The 17,318-nt window shown below is 39.6% G+C and overlaps 3 protein-coding genes across 7 annotated transcripts in view; 1 reads left to right on the forward strand and 2 right to left on the reverse strand.

The window, feature by feature from the left end:
• The window catches only part of LOC135795732 (extracellular sulfatase SULF-1 homolog), a 33,727-nt gene extending 23,942 nt beyond the window's left edge, over positions 1 to 9,785 (reverse strand). For both annotated transcript variants that reach the window (XM_065307505.1, XM_065307503.1), the window contains exon 1: positions 9,563 to 9,785. The gene's annotated coding sequence lies outside the window, so the exon portion shown is untranslated. The remainder of the gene's footprint in view (positions 1 to 9,562) is intronic.
• A 1,055-nt stretch (positions 9,786 to 10,840) lies between these two features.
• On the reverse strand, positions 10,841 to 15,783 carry LOC135795737 (uncharacterized). Of its 3 annotated transcripts, none has more exons than XM_065307512.1 (6): positions 15,628 to 15,783; positions 15,230 to 15,400; positions 14,725 to 15,168; positions 14,267 to 14,679; positions 14,134 to 14,193; positions 10,841 to 11,356 (listed from the first exon to the last, which is right to left on the reverse strand). In XM_065307512.1, exons 2-6 carry the CDS (start codon positions 15,394 to 15,396, stop codon positions 11,352 to 11,354), a joined length of 1,089 nt encoding a protein of 362 aa, XP_065163584.1. In that variant the 5' UTR covers positions 15,397 to 15,400; positions 15,628 to 15,783; the 3' UTR covers positions 10,841 to 11,351. The 3 variants fall into 3 exon arrangements, with proteins under 3 accessions (XP_065163584.1, XP_065163583.1, XP_065163582.1); XM_065307511.1 differs by lacking the exon at positions 10,841 to 11,356 and adding an exon at positions 13,061 to 13,546; XM_065307510.1 differs by lacking the exon at positions 10,841 to 11,356 and having other exon boundaries at positions 13,061 to 14,193.
• A 249-nt stretch (positions 15,784 to 16,032) lies between these two features.
• On the forward strand, positions 16,033 to 16,997 carry RpL35A (ribosomal protein L35A). 2 transcript variants are annotated; one of them, XM_065307986.1, is made up of 3 exons: positions 16,033 to 16,103; positions 16,315 to 16,736; positions 16,919 to 16,997. In XM_065307986.1, exons 2-3 carry the CDS (start codon positions 16,317 to 16,319, stop codon positions 16,940 to 16,942), a joined length of 444 nt encoding a protein of 147 aa, XP_065164058.1. In that variant the 5' UTR covers positions 16,033 to 16,103; positions 16,315 to 16,316; the 3' UTR covers positions 16,943 to 16,997. The 2 variants fall into 2 exon arrangements, with proteins under 2 accessions (XP_065164058.1, XP_065164059.1); XM_065307987.1 differs by having other exon boundaries at positions 16,038 to 16,107.
• The last annotated feature ends 321 nt before the right edge of the window (positions 16,998 to 17,318 follow it).

The following is a 17,318-nucleotide window of genomic DNA, read 5'->3' on the forward strand; positions in this document are numbered from 1 at the left end:
AACAGGTCGCGGGGATTGAAATGTGCACGACGAAGGCTTTCGCATGCCCAGGTCAGAGATTATTTATTATTCAGTCCGATGCGAGCCGACTAAATACGTATAAATCGATAATTTATCGTCCGCGCGCCTATCTGCACCGCCGCTGCTGGAAAACGGTGAGAAAACGCGAACGCACCACGCAGAAATGCACCGCAGACGCGCCGAGATCAAACGATTGGCTGGCGTCGCGGGCGAAACCTTTCGAAACCCGCTGATTTATTTAAATTTTATCCGATCGCATCGCAACATGCGACAATGACAACCATCTACAATACAACACGCTATTAATTGTGTAATTTTTACAAGCATTTAATAAAAAACAAACAAAAATAAAGACTACTTAAGTTTAAGTGAATTTAACTTTGCAAGTCCTTAAGTAATTGGCTGGAGCAAGCCGTAAAATGCGAAGTGCATTCGCGACGTGTCGCTCGCAATGATGGATTGGAGCGTGCGCAGCTGGTGCACCTGTTTTCCATTGCTTACCAGCGTTCCATTTCCATATCGGTTGCATTTTCCGCTTTTAGACGAAATGCAATCTTATCGACACTAAACTCAACTATTTCCAAGCAACTAAGTACTTCATATCTACTTAAGTGCTAATTGAAAACACCCCGTATATAGGAATTTCCTTCTTGTGTGTAAGTTATGTGGAAAACCGTATAAAGACGCAAGAATTCGATGCAAAAATAAAATTCGTCGCTAGCGCATCACATCGCATGCTTCTAAGAAGAGTATCACACACCGCGTTTAGAAAGACACGAAAAAATGCGCTGCGCACAAAATCGGCGGGTTAAAAGATTACCCGCTCGCGACCATAAGCGGCGGCGGCGCGGAGCCTTGTGTGGAAATCAAACCGGCGCGCTCGCAAACAGAGACATTTTATCTCAAGCGCGCGCGCGTTTTTCTGCGCCTTGTGAGCGCAATATTTTAAAGAGCAACGCGCCGCCGCGCACCGCAATTTATGTGCGAAAAAGAAGCGGCGAGGAATTTCCAATCTATCCATAAAGTTTGAGAGTTTACGAGTTTATGAACGCAACCGACCGATGGAGAATAAATAAAAGTGCGCGCCGCGCACGCATGCAAAGCGGCAGAGGTGGAGTCGAACGTTGCTCGATACGCGTAATTAATTTGAAAATACGCTAAGATAAGATTTAGCGGTCTAATTAACTTCTTGTCCTTGGATAAGTGTATAGTATCTATAACCGTACGCAAAATAAAATTTAAAAAAATGAAAAACATGTGTAGGTAAATTATATTTTTTGTTTTTTTTTTTGCAAAATTTTTTCAATTAAACTGTATATTGATAAAAGTACACAGAAAAGATACTGGCTAGACATTCGAGTATGACTACAAGAACCCCCTTTGGCTTTGCATGTCGTACACATATTGTGAGTACTTTTCTGTGTACATCGACCGTGCACAACATACCCGCCGTCGTATCAGGCGGGTAGTAATTTTTCAATAAGGTAATAAATTGCCAAACAGCAGCCAGCACATAATTTACGAATTAAATAAAAAATAAAAATTATTAAGAATTAATTTTAATATTTTTTAAAAAATTGTTCATTTAAAAGTGATACTTTAAACACGGACGACCAAAATCGTGACTAAAGTACTTTAGTCACGGACTTTAGCCACGGAATGAAGCTCGCGCAAAAACTGATACATTTTGCACCAAATACATACACAACTCATGGAAGATCCTAAAGTAATCCTAACCCTTTGCGAATATAAATAATGCATGTTCAACATACGCACGTCCGTTCAAGAAACGAATAAATTCTATATTTAAATCGAAAAGTGTATTATGCTGTCCCAATGGCTTTCAGCGTTGGTACTCTGGTATTAAAGCTCCGCGGCCGCGTGCTTCTTGTTCTCTTGTTGCTGGGCGCGCGCTCGATTTGCTTATTTATGTCGTCGTCGATGCGCGCTGCAGAAAAGATCGCATTGTGTATTAGAAATCCTCGCCGGCGCCCCGACGCGCAACCAATCGCGATTTATTTGTCGCGCTAGTAATTAAAACTCTAATGTCGCCTAAGCGGCAATTATCTCAAGCGGAGCGCAAATCACTCTTGGCCTTTTTAATTGCGTGCATTTAAAAATCACAATAATGATTGCTCGTTAATGGTTAAAGCAGTATATATAAAAATGAATTGCTGTTCGTTAGTCTCGCTAAAACTCGAGAACGGCTGAACGGATTTATCTTATCTTGGTCTTGAATTATTCGTGGAGGTCTAGGGAAGGTATAAAAGGTGAGAAAAATTCGAATAATTGCCGGGAAAATCTTCAAAACAGCTCTTTTCTATAGAATAAAATTTGACATTGAGATTCAATCATAGTTATAGTTAAATAGTTGAATTCGAGATGGCGCGCTGAAGTGAAGTAATCTTATTGATAGAATTGACTCTCACTACGAGTATGTCTAGAACAATAGAGTAAAAACGAATTACATTTTTATTAAATACTGCCGGAACGAAGTCGCGGGCAACAGCTAGTATTTAATAAAAATCATCATCATTGAAGTTAATCTAAAAAAAAAATCAATTTAAACTTTTAAATTTAAAAAATTTGTTTTTTTAAAAATTGTCTTTGTGTGCTGTTTATTCTCGAATCTTGGTGATGCGTGTTGTTCGTATTTTGGCCCGCCACACACGACACTTTTATGTGCGCGCATAAAGCGCCATTGCAATTTGCAGGCGTTAAATTGATATTCCGCGTCGATGGGTCGCAAAATCAGCTGCGCTGAACTCGCGCATAAACCACTTAACACGGCTAGTTGAGTCCCGGATACATTTGGGAAGGTGCAACATGATGTGCGGCGCGCGTTATTCTTGCCAATGTCGGGAATACACCGAAATGTATTTCGGTTCACCGGCGCGCTAAAAATACCCACAAGTACGCGCACATCGCAATTTGATCTCAAAACAACCGAAACAACACAAATTCACTTGTTACTCCAAAGAATAACAAAGTAAAAGTTTGCATTAAAATTAGATGAGAATTTAAGTTTTGCATAAGTTTGAGATTCGAATATAGTCGCATTCCGGATGGTTAAATAGCGCGATTTTAATAGTTGGCCCGCACTGGCACAACTTTACGACACTGCTTGCCGAACGAGCAATTATTCAAAACTCCGGGCGCCGAACGAAAAGATGTTCGTCAGCGTGGTGTCATGTCATTGAAATTGAAATTTCAACATTGCGCATTTCGGCGCAGATGGCATCGTAAAGTCGTAATAATTTTATGCTCCAGCGTCGTTAAATTTCGCTGTCATCGATTTAATTTATGCGCTATGGGATGCACCTTTATTTTCCATTAGATAAATTGAAGAAAATTGCAATTTTCACGACTTAAAAACAACCAACTACCAAAAATTATTTTTAAATTAATTATTTTCACCATAATAAAAAAACATTTTTCAATTATTTCTCCAAATAATATTTAACCGACTATTCCGATTTAATATGCTTATTTCACCTGCGGTAAAATTGTCTGCACTTGCTGCGAAGCGTTCAGATAAACCAATAATAAGAGCATCAATTTCACGAGTTGAAACGAGTAGGTACAAATTGTAATCGCGCGTAATTATCCAACGTGTAAGATAATTCGTGTAATTTCGTGCTTTGTAATTGTGTGAAAAATGCACGCTCGCTTGCAACACGATGATAATACGACTGTGTGTGTGTATATGTGTGGAGATGTAAAGGCAGGTCGTGGTGTTAGCACCCAGGCGTGGTAAAAAGCGCGCTGATCAAGACTTTCTTTCTTGTAACAAGACAGCCGACGCGGCCCGACGTCTCAGGTGTCTCATGCTCCCTATGCCCCGGCATCTTCCAACAGCGCTGTGGTCAAGCTGGCGCCCTTTTACCTGGCGGAATTGAAAAAAGCGAGCGGGCGCATTCCTCTTCAATACTCAAACTCAAACAGGCACAACAAGGTGTGCTGCTGGTGTGTGTGTGTGTGCGGCTGGTTACATGAAAGCGGTCCGGTGCTTATGCATAAAGACCCGCGACGCGGAGAAGCATGAAAAAGCGAAGCCGGAGTGCTTGTATGTTCAGGCGGCTACACGACAGTTAAAACTCATTCACGTCGTCCGCAGTCATTGAAGAAGAGGAGACCTGGCATGTGAAACTCGCTCTAGGTCAATGCAAGACACTTCACACCCAAAAAAATTTAAAAAAATCAAACAGTCGACGCCATCTTGTATAGACCAATCGTCAAACACCTAAAAAGTGAGGTTAGGTTTTCTAAATATATCAGTAACATGATGTTTAGCGTTTTTGAGAGATTTGCGATGATTAACGACGCGCAGCCTTTCAAGAACAACCCGTATCTCCACCTAACTGTAGTTATTCTCATTTCGCAGATGTTGCGAGTTGATGCAGTCGTGACCAGAAAGAGCACGACGCAGGACAGAGCGCCTAAACGCCGCGTAAATATTTTATCTAATCGTAGAATCTCTCTGACGGAGGTTTCCCGATTGTGGCGCACGAGATGCGAAATGAACGAAATTGGAATCACAGAAATAGAAACCAAGAGACGAGACGCGCGACCAGACGACCGGCGCTCGTTTATTAATGAAGAAGCACGCGCGCCCACGGGATGATGAGAGAAAAAATATCATTATGTGTGTATATTTAAGATGTGGGGAAAACGCGCGGCGAGACAGCACAGCCAACAAAGACGTCTATTATCGATCCCCTGACGTCGCGTATAAATTAATCAAATCTTCGAAAACAAAAGGCGAACATTCCAGAGATCAATTGGAATTTACTACTAGGTTTTTATCTTAGAGTTAGAGTTATCGAACTTTCTATGTACTCGTAGGCAATGTTTTTTGTTTGCATAGGCAACCAGTTATTCATTTTACATTCCTAGAATGAAAAACAACAAAAAATTCTGTTTTTCTTTGATAGAAATTAAATATTAAGTTGTTAAGAGAGAGTTTTTGCCACGAGATTTATCAAGCCCGTGGCTAAAACCCGTGACTAAAGTACTTTAGTCACGACCGTGTATAAAGTACACTTTTTATGCCTCAAAACCGTGGAAAAGTCGCGCATTTAAGGAAAAAGTAAAAAAAATCATTTTCTAACAATAAAAAACATAATTTTGAAGTTATAATACTGTATCTTTTAACACGCAGGCATAAATCACGTGCCCAACAATTAATTTCGCAACAAGTGCTTAAACAATGCGTTAACGGTTAACAAGACAGTTTATTGTTTCATATAATTCGCAGCTGATGAAAAACAAGCAGGTCCCTTGCGGACAACATTCTTGTCTTGCCGTACACGCAGTAAACTAGGCGAACAAAACTTTGATGCAACTTTATTGGAAAGGCATAACAAGTTCCTAAGACGCGCTGTGTTTGTACCTAAGTAAGTTACGAGCTTCCCGCGCGCGCAGTCTGCATTATAAGCCGCGCAGATTTGTCCTAGTTAAAGCTTCTTTAATTGTTTAATTTATTACCGCCGCGGTTATGTAACGACCGCACTAATGTCTTATTGATATTCTGCGCTGGCAAGACGAAAACTTTTCCGACCGACGTTGACGGCAATAACTTACAAATGATAAAATCCGTCTGTGTTTTAACGCACGTTCAATTAAACGCCGCTAAACTCTGCACGAGCACTAAATGTCTAATAAATCTCTGAAAATCAATGAAAACAGTCATCATAATTAACTAGAAGGATTTAGAGCTACCGAGAATAATCTTAATCGCTATTTTAAGCTATTATAACCACACTTTTGTCAGGGATTTCATTTTGACAGTTTGGAGGGAAATCAGTCTCAAATGCAAACAATAAATTGTGATTTATGCAATTTCTATAACTGCTAGAAAGGTCCCCTTCGGTTATAAATATAATACACATGGGGAGAGAAACTAATTTCTAATATCGGCGGAAAAGTTTCGCAGATGCCAAACATTTCCGACGCCAAACCCAAATATTATTACACGCATTCATCATTATGCAATCGTGGCAATCCCATTATGCTTGTACGCAACGCCGAGGTCTCCGGAGGTCGTCAAGGGCGGATTCCTCGATTCCAGCTGACTGGTGCGGGCCCGTCCGACCATATAAAATATTCAATCTGCTCGGGTGGTGCCGGGCACAGAATATTACGAGCCCATAACCTGCCGCGCGTATGGGATATGTCGATATCGGCCCGACTGGAAAGCAAGTCAGAAGCGCGCGTCGAAGAGGTAAGAAGCCAAAGTGCATCGCAAGCATGCGGCGCGCAGATAGGCATCGGCGGGTGCTTGATGTTGCAGAATGTACACGAGTGGATGAAGGATGAATAAAACACCCAAACGCGGCGCACACAAAATGAAAGTAACGGGGCACGACGTAAACCGAAACTGATTTGTGTACTATAGGCAACCTAACCTTCAGCAAAAGCAGATCTAACCACACTCGACTTTCTAAACCATGTTTTTATAGCTTTTAAGATAGTGGCGCACACAAAAGGACATAAAATGTTCCCGTGCGAGTATCGCCGCGGTAAGTTCAAGTTGTATTCAAATTCGAGGCGTTTAATATCGTTTTTAAAGCGTTTTTAAGCGATCCAGACGAACGACGCTGGAGGAAAGACGCACGGAATGCAGACGGCGACTTCAGACCGCGGCCGCCGCGAGGTCGAGCCAAGATGCTTGTCGGGTGGCGCGGCCGAAAAGAATATACCACCCGATAAACTATTCATGAGTGCGTGTAACAACATTGACGCCGGATCGCCATCAACTGCCCCACAATGCCTGCAGGTTATGTTGCATACGCCATGATGATACAGCAAAAAAATTTAAAAAAAGCGAAAAACTAAAATTAAACATGTCGGCTTTGACATTTAATAAGAAATAAATACGAATACTTGTTTTCCATAAGCGGATATATCGCTCAGAAGTAATTATAATTAATTCATTACATGATATATCGAAGATTGAGAATGGAATGAATTCGAGATGAAAAATGCTACGTACTTATCGAATGAAATTAATAAAACAATTTGGTATTTCATCCGGAAAGAATGCCGACACGCATCGAATGCCACGCAGTGAAATTAAGAAGCGTTAGGACGCGCGACGTTTCCTGATTAAAAGATGCTTCACTCTCGAGGAGAAGAAGATAAGCCCAGCCTGCACTTATTAATATTTATAGTGAATTATTATTTATTACTAATTAGAACAACTTGTTTATTACTTGTATCGCAATATTGAGAGCCGGTTTCGAGGAGCAAAATACTTACGACATTCAAAATTGATTTTCTGTATTAAATTTACAGAAAATTACACAATTTTCAACGCAGAAAGATGCACAATTAATTTATCTATCAAATAATATATTTTGTAAAATTTTACGTTTAATATTTTCAGAGATATTTTAAATTTTCCAAAAAAACATTATTTTTGTGTCTTTTTTGCGTTAAAATTAAATTTCTAAATAATTTTATTCGATCAATGTGTTGTATAGAAGCCGAGCAGATGCTAAAGAAGAAGATTTAGTTGTAAGTCGAGTTGGCTTCGAATGCGGCGAGTTAAATTGCGGAGAAAATGTTATTTGAGTGAAATTTCAACGAGTTAGGGGGTAAAGTAAACGTAGAGCAACGCCGAGTGTCGCCGGGGATTTCGAATGCAGGAATGCAAACATTGTGGGATGACTATGGATGCGGGGCGCACGCATTATAATTGCAAATGATCAAACTCGAGAGCAGACTTAAACGTTTGTTGCGTTCGGCGGTGCGGGGCAAGCTGTTCGAAGGAAGTCATGGGGTTAAGTTACGAGTAACTTAAATCTGTTCCGATTTTCCCGAGAAAAAAGTAATTTTAAGCATTTTTTCCTTGTATTCATTGAATAGTAACGTGAAAATGAATAATATGGCTTCCAGGGAGTTTTCGCTGGAATTCTAAGCTTTGTAACTACATACCGCATGTATAAAAGCGAGTGCAACATCCGAAAGTCAAAAACGACACGCAAAGAGGGAATTTATAGCGGCAAAGCCGGTGTCGCAGCGTCCGGCCGCTTTCATTGAAATATCGCCGACTATAATTCACGCATTAATTAATATCATACGGGGGCTTCTCCTTCTTCGCTTCCGATACCGCTGCACGATTTAATCTTACCACTCTTGACCCCCAGAGTGGACAAAAGCAAAATGGTGTTTTATGTGAAATTTTGATTCGCCGCGAATCACTAATGCATAAGTCATGAAAAATAAAATAGAAAATGCGCGCTCGTAAAAATATGACTTATTAATGCCGCAGCCCACAACTCCAGAGCGCGCGACGACATAAACGCACACGAGCATTTATTGTTTATTAAAGGATTTAAAGATAGCGATAGTATATGCGCGATGGTAAATTATGACCACTGACAAGATATTTACACGCCCGGATCGCAAGTGCGACGAGTGTCAGAACGAGCGTGACCATTCAGCGTAAAACGGACAATGTTTGCAATTCTTAAGAATCGAGTGTTTGCATATGCAAGCGAATCACGTTCAATCATCAGCAACTATGTATGCCGTATTATAGGCATACAAATATTGCGAATGCGATGTTAAACTACAACGCAGGTACAAATTTCAACTTCGGGCAGGAAAGAAAAAAGTTGATTAAATAACGTCGATGTTTTTAGATGATTGTGCATAAATTGTAGGTTTTTTCAATGTTGATTTAATGAAATATTTTCTCAGTAAATAAAAATCAGCGATGACATTACCGTAATTTAAATTTTAGAAGAAAAAAACTATTTACGTCAATACTGCGTGGCGGTCTTTACGTATCTCCCAAAATATTGCACAAAAATAAAGTGTAGCTCCTTCACATTATCGCGAAATTCAAAATAATAACAAATATTGAAATTTTACGAGTAGTGACATCTATCGAATCTTTTGTAAGCTGCTATAAACTCAATTATTCTTGTAAAAATGCCGGTAAATATTTCCTGAAGTCTAAATAAGAATTCCGCGTCGCTCAGTTGTATTCCCTTGTGTTATGTTTAAATAATTTTGTAGTAATGCAACGTGCACCCCAACAAATTAGCTGAAAAATCGTGCTTAAGTTATAGAAATTTGCATTGCAATTTGTAGGGATGTTGAGATCATAATTACAACAATATTTCAAATATTACCACCGATGTCATATCTTTAAAAAATATTCTAACTCATAATTGCTTGAAATATAAATATTTTTCGTCATTACACAGAGGAAATTAATATAAACCAACCAAATTGTAAAAATTTCGCTGTTACACGAAGTTAAGTCGTTAAATCTAGGCAACCCTGCACACAAAATAAACCGTCAAATATTTTGCGCGTTTAAGAAAACCAAAAGTACACTTTAATCTAACACAACACCAGTTATCAAAAATCAGATATCCTTCAAATATTCCATGTAAACAATCAACAGAAAGAAACAAACACCAGCGCACGGCGTCACAAATTCCACACAAACACGATAAGACATCCACTCAAGTTTCGAGTGCATCAAATACACGAGAAAAAACAAAATATGCAAGTGTTTGCCTACCTTGACTATTGTAGGTTTTCCGGGATATACGCACACAAAATTGTCTTTCCAATTCACTCTCACGATGATTGTCTTTTTAAGAAGAAGTAGTATTGTGGGTGAAATAGACTAGCCGGCGAGATAAAACTCAGGCAGCGTGGACTAGAATCGAGTCGAGCGGGCGCGCACGCGGTTGTTCGCGGAGTGTGCACGAAGAGACACGGACGCCCGGCCGCGTTGACTGGCGCGCACGAACTGACTCGACGAGAGCGCGCGCCGCGCGGAGTTTACCCAACTCGAGACGAAAACCGGGCATGGGCAGGGGGATTATTGTTCGCAGAGACGAACACACGCCAAACACCCTAAAAATGCATCGGACAATGCATACTACACACAAAAGTTTCGACGTGGTGAATTTTATGTTTTTTAGATGTAAAAACAATAAAATATCGAGTTGCAATGTTGAAATTTCAGGAATTTGCTATAAAATTACGTAAAATTAAGTTTTGATCTGTTTTCCACAATTATTTTGCCTAAATTTCTTCTAGACGAAGTATTTTTCCCTAAATATTAACCAACTTCACTTTCTTAGTCTCAAAATTTAATTACAGATTTCTATAAATAGCAGAAACACGTGGGTAGTAAATAAATTTGACTAAAACTTAACAAAGCCTAGACGAAGCACATTAAAAGTGCCATGCATCCCGTTTGGAGCACGATCGCTGCCCGGATGAAGGCGATTTCGAGAACTAGATTAACCAAAACGACGAATAAATCTTTGCTGCGTTTACGACACAGCGCGCGCGCGCGACACATCAAGATTAAGACAATTACGCGCTGAAACTATGATACACAACAATTCCTGCATGTGCCATCGGGGCACTTGTGTACTTTGCACTAAATCTTGCACCTCCCACGCGAAAACGCATTATTTTATTAAATGCGTATTAATAATATCAGCGCCTTCAGTAAAAACGTCACCTACGACGACGATGATGAAGTGGAACACATCAGGCCCGCCACGCATTGGACTTGAAAGACGATTTCATATTGAAATTTATTGCCATTCGCAGAAGCCGTGCCATTAAAACGCAATCTATCAATTATTTCGACTTACAACTAGCGACCAAACAGCAGCAGCGGAATGCATCTCATCTGTTGCCGGAGTTTCTAACTCTCCGATTACGGATGTGAAACTCCGCGCTGAAATAAGGAAGGTTCGAAAATATGATGGATGAGTGCGTGCGCTAGGTCAGGTCATACGAGAACGAATTAATTACAATAAATCAAAACCGCAGCTTGAATTGGATGTTCATTTATTCACTGCTGATATTTTTATATAGTTGTTTCCTGTGTCCTTTAAAAAGAAATTAGAAAATTCGTCACGCATAGTTCACACATGAAAAGCAAAACTTTCATTTTCACATCGTGTTCGCACGCTATTTCATTCACCCATTCATTCATTTAGAAAACTGGACACACTGAGAGATCGGAATGCGATACCTGCTTGAATAAAGGAACAAAAAAAAGCACACTGCAGTTTTACCTGGAGATCTCCCAAGTCGATGCTTACCGAGAACGATGCATCAATATTGATGAATGCAATTCGTCAACAATAATTACGCCCTCATTAAATTAGACATCAGCATCTCGGCGGAGAAGCGGAGACACAAAGATATACTTTACCGATTTCCCAACGCCGTTCGCATCTTGCATCTTCCCAGAATCTCGCATTACTAATCGTCCATTGTTTGTTGCAACAATTCGACAAGTAGCCATGGGACGATCTGCGCGCGCCGTGATCCGTGTTTCAACCTGAACCGAAAACAACAAATTAATTACATACACCACAGCGCTTACAACACAGCTAACAAACACTTAATTAGTGTTGATCAAATTAAAAATCAATCGTCGTTTCTAATATTTGTGTAACATTAAGAGCCTAGCTCGTAAAAGAATTCGGTTGTCCAAAGAATCAAATTGTTTCCGTTTCGATTTAATTAGCGTATAGAACTTTGTAATTGTGCAATTAAAAAATTATTTTTAAGGCACGCAGATTTCGCTTTGTAATTGTGACTGGAAATTCAGACTGCGTCCTGGTTGAAACGCTAATTATGTTGCTTATACAATCGAATGTTTATGTCTATGGAAAATATATCTTCATGTTGCCTCAAAACAACGTTTGTTTCATTTATTGTACATGAACATGCAATTGACACATTGTGTTTTTGTACATCGTTCATTTCATTTCCACTTATATAAGTCTATGGAGAAATATAGTAACAATAAAAAGTTATTAAAATTAAGATTTAAATTGGAGGCGATACTTTACCTATGGTTTCGCACACGTGATTGTGAGACTGAGACTTAAATTGGGAGCGTATGCATTTTGCACGAATTACTTGTAGCAAATTGCGTTGTTTGCAACGCACAATAAATCGCATAAATGGACGATTGCGGTTGTTTTGTCAGCGCTTCGGGGGGCTAAACATCTCAATGCGGTTGCAAAATGCACGGCAGCGTGAAATATCACATGACTTTTAATTATTAACATAACAGTCGTGTGCGTATTTCATGATTTTTGGGCATAATTAATGTGCGTTTATACACACAAAACGCAATGTTACGAAAATGGCGTTGCTTTGTTTTTGTATCAATTTGTCGACTTGTCTTGGGTCGTAAACATGGCAAATATGATCCATGCGATTCCTCGCTGCGTGCGTGTGCTGCAACTCAATTTCTTTCGATTGAACGAAATCTTAATTACGTGTCAGCAATGAAACGAGAGCATTACACAGTCCTGAAATTGTTGAAAAATTGTGTTTCATTAATATTAATGATGGCAGTATGTAGTTATGACAACGTTTCTAGTGCGTTTGCAGCTAAGAAAATACTTACGCATGAATTTCAACATTCATATTGTATATCCGATTAGAATTTCGATCAATAAAGATTTGAAAGAGGAGAAAATTCATGTAAAAAGCAAGTGCAGATGATTGAGATTTTTAAGAATTTTAAGTTTACGACTAATGATTCTCTTATTTAAATAAAGATTTGTTTATAGTTATACTAATTTAGTTGCGTATATATATATGAAGGTTTGTTGCAATTTCTGGCAAATCCAACACACATTTTTGAATCCTGAAACTCTCTTAAAAATTGTTTTTATCAATGCATAGATTAATCGTCTTCGTTACACGCTCTACGATTTATGTACGTACTTCATACTTACGCATTTGTTATTCCAGCAATCAAAATTAAAAGGTTTAACAAAAAGTCACCTGTCTGTCAATATGTTTTCAAACATTCAAAGTTTCATCAACTTTACAGGTAGAAATAATAAGTTGGAATGAAGGATAATCAAATATAATAAAATTGTTGTTTGTCTCTTCACATGATCTTGTTCCTTAGCATAATTTCGCAATTGCATTCATTGTTTTGTTGCATAAATATATCACAAGTTCTTATTCGATAATTTCCAGAGGTATTGAAGGTGTGTCAATAATCAGTTCTCATTCATTCGGTCGGTAAGTACATAATACTTTATTCTCTTCAATATAATAGTTTGTATTGTATATTAGCAGCATAATTTATAAATAATTATATTCACGTAAATTAAGAATGCGCGTTCCGGCTGTCGAACGTAAAAATATACAGGTTCATCAGTTCTATATCAAAAATTTGCTCCAATCATGAAAACTTATTCCTAAAAACTAATTCAATTACTTTTGCCACTTTGTTTTTTTAAATAAAATATCTCTGCGCATGCCGTCGATTGTTAGAACTTATCAGAGAGTGTAAATTCGCTCATCATTTCAGATAGATAGATATCTCGAGACGATTAATTATGCGTTTTTTAAAAATTAATTTGTGAAGGACACAAAGTCAGATAGATGAGATTATTGTTTGTTTAGTGTTAGATGGCATTTTTAGCTTCCAATGCATTGCGTTGTTCGTTCAATGTCTGTGTGTTCTGATACGGCTCTGAACGTATGATTCAATATGCTTAAGAAACAAAGAAAACACAATTGTATTAAATATACACAACATATATACACTTGGTTATCAGTTTAATATGTTTCATCTACGGAACGGTACTTCTTTTTTTTATCAAAAATAAAAGACACGTTTTCTTCCAAAAGAAATTCAAGGCAACAAACAAAAGAAATCGGTGGCGATTGGTGCAATAATCAATATGTCATCATTATGTTTTTTAAACTTAGATTCTCGTAATGAGTTGATTACTAACGAAAAACAGGCTGTAATCGTGCTTAGTATGATAGGTTTGTTACAACGTCATTAAAATAACACTATGTATCGACAGATCTTAGTGTTTGTGAATCATTATTAACAAAATCTCTTCTCCCTTGCGTTTGTATTGAATTCATATTCAACTTCAATATACTCGGCGTTGCGCGCCTCACGACTGCAACGTCTAAATAAGAAACTTGTATTATATGATCTCTTTAAACTAGTGAACACTTGACTGCTCTAGAGTAATAAGAATTACGTCAAAGAAATAAAAATAAATCTTAACGCGTCAGCGACATAGGTAAGAACTCTGCGGCAAGGACTTAAAAGTTACCACTTACCATAGTCCTGTTTGCCATATCCGCCGCCGCCGCTTTGTGGTTGACTGTAGTTGTTTGCGTCTATTGATGATTAAATATAAATGCAATTCATTAGAATCTGTTTCTTTTTTAAAGGAATGAAATTGTTTATTACCATAACCGGATCCATAACCGCCGCCTCCCCTGTTGTCGTAGCCACCTTGGTTGTTGTAGCCCCCTTGATAACCGCCATCGTTCTGCGCCGGAACATTACCATACCCGCTCGACTGGTATTGCTCTTCAGGCGCGCCGTAACCGGCATTATTACCCTGACCATAACCAGTGTTTTGGTAGCTGGTGTCATAGCTGTTTGGCTGTGCACCATAACCACCACCGCCACCAGCGCCGTAGTTGCTTTGTGGTGGTTGGTTGTTACCGTAGGATTGGTTTTGCTGGTAGGTAGGTGGGTTGTACGGTTGACTCTGACCACCGTAGCCACCGCCACCACCACCTTGGTTATTGGCGGGTCCACCACCAGAGTTACCTCCGTATTGTGGGCGCTGGCTGTATGAATTGGAATACGAATTGCTTTGAACAAGGTAAGCATCTGTTGGTGATAAAATAAAGACTTACTTCTGGCTGTAACCGTTGGAAGAACCGTTCTCGAAGCGACCGCGTTTAGGGCCAGGGCCTTGCATTGGTGGCTGGCCGCGTTTCTGCACCCCTAAACCACCCATACCTCTGCCACCCCGTGGAGTGAATGGACGATTGCCGCCGCCGCGTGGCATACGATCACCGCCACCCATGCGATTGCTGCGGTCACCACCGGGGCCACCGCGACCACGGGGCATTCCCCTCCCGCGGAAACCACCCGGACCACCACGGCCTGAACCGCGGTAGCCACCTCCTGGAGGTCCACGCATGCCACCGTTATCTCCCATCATATTATCGCCCATATCTAGAGGTGGAGGTACGCCACCGGGGTTAAAGCGACCTCGCGGTGCTCCGCGTGGTCCACCACGCATTCCACCGCGACCACGCATCATTGGACCCCCTCGTGGACCACCCAGTCCCCCACTTAATAACATTATCAAGTTGAAAACAATGTTTTGGGTTTAAATAAAGATTGATTTCTTACCGTCCTCGCATGAAGCCACCACCAGCGCCACGGTTGCCTCGTGGTCCTCCTCGACCCCTGAAGCCAGAAGAGCCGTTTGTTGGACCTTGTGAAGGACGGCTTTGCGGCGCCGATGAATTATTCTGCTGTGGACCGGTGGTCTGCACCGTGGTGGTATTTTCCGACATCGTTCTGAATGTTTACAAATCTGTATTATTATCGTGAATACTCAGAGTGGAAAGAAGCAAAACAAACTTTGCTATTTCATAATGCGTTGCGTTAATAGCCAAACGTGACAATGGCGCCCAAATGCCGCAAAACACCGACGCTAGGTTATTGACGTCCGTTATTTTGCGCACGAAAACAGCCAGAAAATCAGCGCAATTCTTCTAGCGATATCATGCAAATGTTTGACTTACCTCGGTTTTATGTTTTGCTTTCACTACACACAATTAACAGGGTTTTGCACAGTATTTTCCAACCACACGGCGAAGAAGAAACACCACAAACAAGGGGAAGCGTCAAAATGGCCTTTCGTTATGGCGTTACTCGACTGTAGCACTTGGGAAACTCGCTGTGCGCATGAGTGTTTGACGGCACAAACCGAACCTCCACGACGCAGATATAGTTCTGAACGACGCCACATAAAAATTAAACTTAGTAAATAAGTATAAAAATAACATTCAGACACAAATAAATTAATATAAATTAAAGAAAATTATAGAAACGATCTAGTTTTATAGTTTATACTGATATGTAATGTGAAATATGTCCATTTATATCCATTTATAAAGTGGAAATTTAAATCCGTCACTAGTGTAGCAGTGGCGCTGCGAGAGCCACCTGGTATACCGTACAGCGAACCGTATTCCTTTTCGTACAAGAAACACATCCGGTAGGTACGGCGCTCTCAAAATTTTACAAAATATAGCTTGGAATTAAAGAAAATTACAAAAATATCCACGAAAACAAGAACTAAAATAGTTTCCACATCAAGTGCTGCAATTAAATCCCTCAAGACATTAGTGCGCTGTGTGATGATTGCCGATATAAAAGTTGTTGTGATAAAAAGGTTATGTGCTAACGTGTGCTGTCATTTGTTTTAGCGATGGCTGATACGAAACCCAAAGCGGAGAAGAAGACGAAAGCCGCAGCGGCTGCACCAGCTGCCGCCGGTGACAAAACCGGTGTGAAGAAGCGCCCATTCAAGCGGCACGGACGTCTTTACGCTAAAGCCATCTTCACGGGTTACAAGCGTGGTCTGCGCAACCAACATGAAAACACTGCCTTGCTGAAGATTGAAGGCACAGCAAACAAACAAGACAGCTGGTTCTACGTTGGCAAGCGCTGTGTCTATGTATACAAGGCCAAGAACAAGACCTGTGTGCCCGGAAAACCCAAATCTGTGAAATCCAAAGTGCGCGCGATTTGGGGCAAAGTCACCAGGCCACATGGTGTTAGTGGCAATGTTAGAGCCAAGTTCAAGAAGAACCTTCCTGCTAAGGCTATGGGACATCGTATTCGCATTGTAAGTGTACAAATTGCTTGAAAACTGCTCAATTTTCTAAATATTACAATGATGTTTTTGACATTTGAAACCTGAATTATCTAATGTGTGGATAGAATTTTACTGAGATCATTCGTTTTATTCACGAATTATTAGTTTATTTTGTGTGTGCAAGACTATAATTTGTGTTTTGTTTGTTCCAGATGTTGTACCCTTCAAGGATTTAAACTAAGTAACTTTTTATGATTGTAATTATAAAAATATAAGAAAAATCATTAAAAAGAGTATTTGTTTCCTTGAAATCAAGTGCATTTACAACCTGTTAACATCCAGATATTAAATAAAATTTATCATTTCTAGTATTAGTATTTAATCGTGGTTAAACAGATGGTTTTCTAAGATATTGAAGAAATGTACAAATTGCCGCAGTAGTAAATGGTGTATATTGGGTTGCCTACCTTAGAACATCACAATGTTTAAATTCTTATTACAACATTAAATAAAATAGAGAAGTCGTGAAAAGATAATAGTATTAACTACCGTACAAGCATAAAACTTTAATTCACCATCAAATTTAGAGTTTTCTGTTCAAAACTGAAAATA

This window comes from Atheta coriaria, unplaced genomic scaffold (assembly GCF_025399875.1).
Source record: "Atheta coriaria isolate IRGN ID8LTWV9N9 unplaced genomic scaffold, Caltech_Dcor_3.1 hic_scaffold_7_pilon, whole genome shotgun sequence".
Classification (NCBI taxonomy): domain Eukaryota; kingdom Metazoa; phylum Arthropoda; class Insecta; order Coleoptera; family Staphylinidae; genus Dalotia; species Dalotia coriaria.